This window comes from Oncorhynchus gorbuscha, unplaced genomic scaffold (assembly GCF_021184085.1).
Source record: "Oncorhynchus gorbuscha isolate QuinsamMale2020 ecotype Even-year unplaced genomic scaffold, OgorEven_v1.0 Un_scaffold_2255, whole genome shotgun sequence".
In the NCBI taxonomy this organism is placed as follows: Eukaryota; Metazoa; Chordata; class Actinopteri; order Salmoniformes; family Salmonidae; genus Oncorhynchus; species Oncorhynchus gorbuscha.
In genome coordinates, this window is record NW_025746814.1 from 5,001 (window position 1) to 12,500 (window position 7,500).

Consider the following 7,500-nt stretch of genomic DNA (forward strand, 5'->3'; position numbering starts at 1 on the left):
ACGCAGACACACACCAAAAGGTACTGACAATTTCTATATGGATTATACCCTGTATGTGTGTGTGTGTGTGTGTGTGTGTGTGTGTGTGTGTGTGTGTGTGTGTGTGTGTGTGTGTGTGTGTGTGTGTGTGTGTGTGTGTGTGTGTGTGTGTGTGTGTGTGTGTGTGTGTGTGTGTGTGTGTGTGTGTGTGTGTGAATGTGAAGACCATCATGAACAGTCTGGTGTGAGGTTAGACAGGACTGTCAGTCGTGTGTAGTTGTTGTGAATATAGACAAGGGGAGAGAGAGAGAAAGAGAGAGATGAGCAGAGTAAGGACCAGTTAAACCAGGGGTGTCAAACTCATTCCATGGAGGGTCTAGTGTCTGCTGGTTTTTGTTTTTTTCCTTTCAATTAAGACCTAGACAACCAGGTGAGGGGAGTTCCTTACTAATTAGTAACCTTAATTCATCAACCGATTACAAGGGAGGAGCAAAAATACTCGTCCCTCCGTGGAATGAGTTTGACATGTGAGTTGTTAAAAGGAGCAGGGTATCTTGACAGTGTCCTTTAGAGGCAGACTGTCTGATCAGAATTATAGAAACATATTTTGACACATGGTTTTCTTTAAAATACATTTTTTAAATCAGCCTTATGGATTTCAATAGAAGAAGTCAATATCAGGACAATAACTTGGATTATGGATTTGGTCTATGATGTCATTGCACTGAATCTGTCAGTGACCCAGACAAAGACACACACACGCACACACATTGGAATGCTAAACAGCATTCTCACTGTCAGCTGAGGGAATGTGACAATGTGACACACACCTCAGGCCTCTTCCTGTTTTTGTTGTTGTATTGTTTATTTTACAGTACAGATGGTAGAGGGATCTCCATCTTCCACCGTTTCCTGTTCATGAAACATGGTCTTCAATATGGACCACAATGAGTTAAATGAAGTGTATTACTGCTGGGCTGGAACGAACACACATTCCCAGTAGCTATTCAGGACTGGAGTGACACATATTTCATTTCACACAGCATGTTTCTATCAACTGATGATAGTGGCGCAGAGGTCTAAGGCACTGCATCTCAGTGCTAGAGGTGTCACTACAGACCCTGGTTCGATCCCGGGGTGTATCACAACCGGCCGTGATCGGGAGTCCCGTAGGGCGGCGCACAATTGTTCCGGCGTTGTCCGGGTTAGGGGAGGGTTTGGCCGGGGGAGGCCGTAATTGTAAAATAAGAATTTGTTCTTAACTGACTTGCCTAGTAAAATAGAAAATATGAACACCTCACGGTATTTCAAAAGTCAGTTGGTGATTTATGTTGTCAAGAGTGTATGAACTGTATGTGGAAGAGTTTACAGGAGATAAGTGAGATGAGAACTGCTACAATCTCATGTGCCATCTACTGCCGTTGTGCCCTTGACCAAGGTACTTCATCCACAAGGCAGTTTTTGTTTTACTTTCGTGCTGATGCATTCTTGACCTGACTTTCTGCAATATATTTGTAATGTCCAATGCGTTATGTATGTCTCTGTTAAGCATTGTGTTGTCATAAGACAACCAACTGTATTTCTCTTCTTAACTTTTCTACCTTTTGTATTCTGATGGGGCAGTTACACTGCTGTCCCCTGTTGGTGAGATCTGACTGGGCAGTTACACTGCTGCCCCCTGTTGGTGAGATCTGACTGGGCAGTTATACTGCTGTCCCCTGTTGGTGAGATCTGACTGGGCAGTTACACTGCTGCCCCTGTTGGTGAGATCTGACTGGGCAGTTACACTGCTGCCCCCTGTTGGTGAGATCTGACTGGACAGTTATACTGCTGTCCCCTGTTGGTGAGATCTGACTGGGCAGTTATACTGCTGTCCCCTGTTGGTGAGATCTGACTGGGCAGTTACACTGCTGCCCCCTGTTGGTGAGATCTGACTGGGCAGTTACACTGCTGTCCCCTGTTGGTGAGATCTGACTGGGCAGTTACACTGCTGCCCCCTGTTGGTGAGATCTGACTGGGCAGTTATACTGCTGTCCCCTGTTGGTGAGATCTGACTGGGCAGTTACACTGCTGCCCCCTGTTGGTGAGATCTGACTGGGCAGTTACACTGCTGTCCCCTATTGGTGAGATCTGACTGGGCAGTTACACTGCTGCCCCCTGTTGGTGAGATCTGACTGGGCAGTTATACTGCTGTCCCCTGTTGGTGAGATCTGACTGGGCAGTTACACTGCTGTCCCCTGTTGGTGAGATCTGACTGGGCAGTTACACTGCTGTCCCCTGTTGGTGAGATCTGACTGGGCAGTTACACTGCTGCCCCCTGTTGGTGAGATCTGACTGGGCAGTTACACTGCTGCCCCCTGTTGGTGAGATCTGACTGGGCAGTTATACTGCTGTCCCCTGTTGGTGAGATCTGACTGGGCAGTTATACTGCTGTCCCCTGTTGGTGAGTTCTGACTGGGCAGTTATACTGCTGTCCCCTGTTGGTGAGATCTGACTGGGCAGTTATACTGCTGTCCCCTATTGGTGAGATCTGACTGGGCAGTTATACTGCTGTCCCCTGTTGGTGAGATCTGACTAGGCAGTTACACTGCTGTCCCCTGTTAGTGAGTGAGATCTGACTGGGCAGTTACACTGCTGCCCCCTGTTGGTGAGATCTGACTGGGCAGTTACACTGCTGTCCCCTGTTGGTGAGATCTGACTGGGCAGTTACACTGCTGCCCCACATGTTGGTGAACCCCCCATGGTTAGTACAGTACCTTCTGAATCACATGGTGGTAGTCTATGGTTATACTGTCTTCTGAATCACATGGTGGTAGTCTATGGTTATACTGTCTTCTGAATCACATGGTGGTAGTCTATGGTTATACTGTCTTCTGAATCACATGGTGGTAGTCTATGTCAAAGCTTGCTAGTGAGAGCTTCCCTCCCCCATTTGGTTATTGCACAGTTGAAGTGTTGACGTTTGCATAAAGTTGGGAATTTTTGGGGGGTTGCAAGTTCTAGTCACCAAAGGTTAATGTCAAATGTGCTACAACCTGCCTCGGATTGAATCTCTGTCCTAATGTAAATCCTAGTCCCTACCTCCTGATTGAATCTCTGTCCTAATGTAAATCCTAGACCCTACCTCCTGATTGAATCTCTGTCCTAATGTAAATCCTAGACCCTACCTCCTGATTGAATCTCTGTCCTAATGTAAATCCTAGACCCTACCTCCTGATTGAATCTCTGTCCTAATGTAAATCCTAGTCCCTACCTCCTGATTGAATCTCTGTCCTAATGTAAATCCTAGACCCTACCTCCTGATTGAATCTCTGTCCTAATGTAAATCCTAGACCCTACCTCCTGATTGAATCTCTGTCCTAATGTAAATCCTAGTCCCTACCTCCTGATTGAATCTCTGTCCTAATGTAAATCCTAGACCCTACCTCCTGATTGAATCTCTGTCCTAATGTAAATCCTAGACCCTACCTCCTGATTGAATCTCTGTCCTAATGTAAATCCTAGACCCTACCTCCTGATTGAATCTCTGTCCTAATCTAAATCCTAGTCCCTACCTCCTGATTGAATCTCTGTCCTAATGTAAATCCTAGACCCTACCTCCTGATTGAATCTCTGTCCTAATGTAAATCATAGTCCCTACCTCCTGATTGAATCTCTGTCCTAATCTAAATCCTAGACCCTACCTCCTGATTGAATCTCTGTCCTAATGTAAATCCTAGACCCTACCTCCTGATTGAATCTCTGTCCTAATGTAAATCCTAGACCCTACCTCCTGATTGAATCTCTGTCCTAATCTAAATCCTAGACCCTACCTCCTGATTGAATCTCTGTCCTAATGTAAATCCTAGACCCTACCTCCTGATTGAATCTCTGTCCTAATGTAAATCCTAGACCCTACCTCCTGATTTAATCTCTGTCCTAATGTAAATCACAGTCCCTACCTCCTGAATGAATATCTGTCCTAATCTAAATCCTAGTCCCTACCTCCTGATTTAATCTCTGTCCTAATCTAAATCCTAGTCCCTACCTCCTGATTGAATCTCTGTCCTAATCTAAATCATAGTCCCTAACTCTTGATTGAAACTCTGTCCTAATCTAAATCCTAGTCCCTACCTCCTGATTTAATCTCTGTCCTAATCTAAATCCTAGTCCCTACCTCCTGATTTAATCTCTGTCCTAATCTAAATCCTAGTCCCTACCTCCTGATTTAATCTCTGTCCTAATCTAAATGCTAGTTCCTACCTCCTGATTTAATCTCTGTCCTAATCTAAATGCTAGTCCCTATGTCTTGATTGAATCTCTGTCCTAATCTAACTGCTAGTCCCTATGTCTTGATTGAATCTCTGTCCTAATCTAAGTGCTAGTCCCTATGTCTTGATTGAATCTCTGTCCTAATCTAAGTGCTAGTCCCTATGTCTTGATTGAATCTCTGTCCTAATCTAAGTGCTAGTCCCTATGTCTTGATTGAATCTCTGTCCTAATCTAAGTGCTAGTCCCTATGTCTTGATTGAATCTCTGTCCTAATCTAAGTGCTAGTCCCTATGTCTTGATTGAATCTCTGTCCTAATCTAAGTGCTAGTCCCTATGTCTTGATTGAATCTCTGTCCTAATCTAAGTGCTAGTCCCTATGTCTTGATTGAATCTCTGTCCTAATCTAAGTGCTAGTCCTATGTCTTGATTGAATCTCTGTCCTAATTAAATGCTAGTCCCTATGTCTTGATTGAATCTCTGTCCTAATCTAAATGCTAGTCCCTATGTCTTGATTGAATCTCTGTCCTAATCTAAATCCTAGTCCCTATGTCCTGATTGAATCTCTGTCCTAATCTAAATCCTAGTCCCTATGTCTTGATTGAATCTCTGTCCTAATCTAAGTGCTAGTCCCTATGTCCTGATTGAATCTCTGTCCTAATCTAAATCCTAGTCCCTATGTCCTGATTGCATCTCTGTCCTAATCTAAATCCTAGTCCCTATGTCCTGATTGAATCTCTGTCCTAATCTAAATCCTAGTCCCTACCTTTTGAGCCATTACAGACCTGAAGGAAGTGGATCAGTGTAGATCAGGGATGGGTAACTGATGAGGGTGGAGCCACAAAAAAACTGAACTCATCATGAGGGACCACAGTTGCTCTTAGGTCTGCCAACATCAATATATTATATGTTTTTAGTTCATTTCTTGCAATTCTGCATATTTTGCCATGGGGAGTAGATCAAATTAAAATTAGATACCTGGTCGCTAGACTAATTTATTGATATGTAAAATTGCGTGACTAAGATCTCCTCTGAAAAAATGTCAAAATGAACAGATGACTATTTTGAGGAAGTGAATTCTGGCTACAGGGTCTCAAAATGGACAAACAGTACTATTGACACTTTTTTCTCGTTTTTCTCGTCTTTTGGGGAAGTATGCAAGCACCCACTGGCTCCAGGTCATCTACAAGACCCTGCTAGGTAAAGTCCCCCCTTATCTCAGCTCGCTGGTCACCATAGCATCACCCACCTGTAGCACGCGCTCCAGCAGGTATATCTCTCTGGTCACCCCCAAAACCAATTCTTCCTTTGGCCGCCTCTCCTTCCAGTTCTCTGCTGCCAATGACTGGAACGATCTACAAAAATCTCTGAAACTGGAAACACTTATCTCCCTCACCAGCTTTAAGCACCAGCTGTCAGAGCAGCTCACAGATTACTACACCTGTACATAGCCCATCTATAATTTAGCCTAAACAACTACCTCTCCCCCTACTGTATTTATTTATTTAGCTAATTTGCACACCATTATTTCTATCTCTACTTTGCACATTCTTCCACTACAAATCTACCATTCCAGTGTTTTACTTGCTATATTGTATTTACTTCGCCACCATGGCCTTTTTTTTTGCCTTTACCTCCCTCATCTCACCTCATTTGCTCACATTGTATATAGACTTATTTTTCTACTGTATAATTGACTGTATGTTTGTTTTACTCCATGTGCAACTCTGTGTTGTTGTATGTGTCGAACTGCTTTGCTTTATCTTGGCCAGGTCGCAATTGTAAATGAGAACGTTCTCAACTTGCCTACCTGGTTAAATAAAGGTGAAATACTGTATATATATATTTTTAAACTCTCTCCCTCCCTCTCCCTCTCTCTCTCTCTCTCTCTCTCTCTCTCTCTCTCTCTCTCTCTCTCTCTCTCTCTCTCTCTCTCTCTCTCTCTCTCTCTCTCTCTCTCTCTCTCTCTCTCTCTCTCTCTCTCTCTCTCTCTCTCTCGCAGATGTCTGGGACACCACCCCCAGTACGTCCTAGGAAGCCATCAGGTGTTAGAGTCATGCCCCATGATGGTCAACTTCCTTCCCATGGCTATGCAAAGGTGTTCAAAGGTGTGTGTATGTGTGTGCACTGTATGTGTATGTGTGCGTGTGCATGTGTGTGTGTGTTGTTTAAACTGACATCTATGTTATATCCCTCGTCAGTGAATGGGGCCAGTAGTGAGACAAAATACACATCTCGAGGACATGCAGAGAGAGAGGTGGTATGTATCTGTATTTGTGTGTTCATACAGTATGTATGCAAATGTGTGTGTGTGCATGTGTGTGAGTGTCTTTGTGTGTGTGTGTTTTTGTGTGTGTGTGCAAGTGTGTGTGCTTGTGTGCTTGGGTGTCTTTGTGTGTGTGTGTTTGTGTGTGTGTCTTTGTGTGTGTGTGCATGTGCGTGTGTTTGCATGTGTGTGTGTCTTTGTGTGTGTGTGCATGTGCATGTGTCTTTGTGTGTGTGCATGTCTTTGTGTGTGCGTGCATGGGCGTGTCTTTTCTTTGTGTGTGTGCGTGTGTGTCTGTGATTCTTTGGGTGTGTGTGTGTGCGTGTCTTTGTGTGTGTGTGCATGTTTTGTGTGTGTGTGCGTGTGTGTCTGTGATTCTTTGTGTGTGTGCGTGTGTGTGATTCTTGTGTGTGTGTGCGTGTCTTTGTGTGTGTGTGCATGTCTTTGTGTGTGTGTGCGTGTGTGTCTGTGATTCTTGTGTGTGTGTGTGTGTGTGTGCGTGTCTTTGTGTGTGTGTGCATGTCTTTGTGTGTGTGTGCGTGTGTGTCTGTGATTCTTGTGTGTGTGTGTGTGTGTGCGTGTGTGTGTGTGTGCATGTCTTTGTGTGTGTGTGCGTGTGTGTCTGTGATTCTTGTGTGTGTGTGTGTGCTGTGTCTTTGTGTGTGTGCGTGTCTTTGTGTGTGTGTGCATGTCTTTGTGTGTGTGTGCGTGTGTGTCTGTGATTCTTTGTGTGTGTGTGTGTGTGTGCGTGTCTTTGTGTGTGTGTGCATGTCTTTGTGTGTGTGTGCGTGTGTGTCTGTGATTCTTGTGTGTGTGTGCATGGCTGCTCTCACCAGACCACTGCATTGATGTGTCTGGTTTAGCTGGGATGTGTTCTTCCTTCAGGAGATCCTAAACCACTGTTTTGATGACGTGGAGCGCTTCATGGGACGCCTGCAGCAGGCTGCTGAGGCTCAGAGCATCCTCAACCAGACGAAGAGGAAGAGCAGAAAAAGCAAGAAGAAAGA

At 44.5% G+C, this 7,500-nt stretch overlaps 1 protein-coding gene across 1 annotated transcript in view; it reads left to right on the forward strand.

The window, feature by feature from the left end:
* The window catches only part of LOC124025456 (epidermal growth factor receptor kinase substrate 8-like protein 1), a 24,883-nt gene that overhangs the window by 98 nt on the left and 17,285 nt on the right, over positions 1-7,500 (forward strand). The window contains exons 1-4 of the mRNA XM_046338896.1: positions 1-20; positions 6,230-6,335; positions 6,429-6,487; positions 7,379-7,500. The exon at positions 1-20 is cut by the window's left edge and continues 98 nt beyond it; the exon at positions 7,379-7,500 is cut by the window's right edge and continues 47 nt beyond it. Coding sequence (XP_046194852.1) covers positions 6,230-6,335; positions 6,429-6,487; positions 7,379-7,500 — 287 coding nt within the window. The 5' untranslated portion in view covers positions 1-20. The remainder of the gene's footprint in view (positions 21-6,229; positions 6,336-6,428; positions 6,488-7,378) is intronic.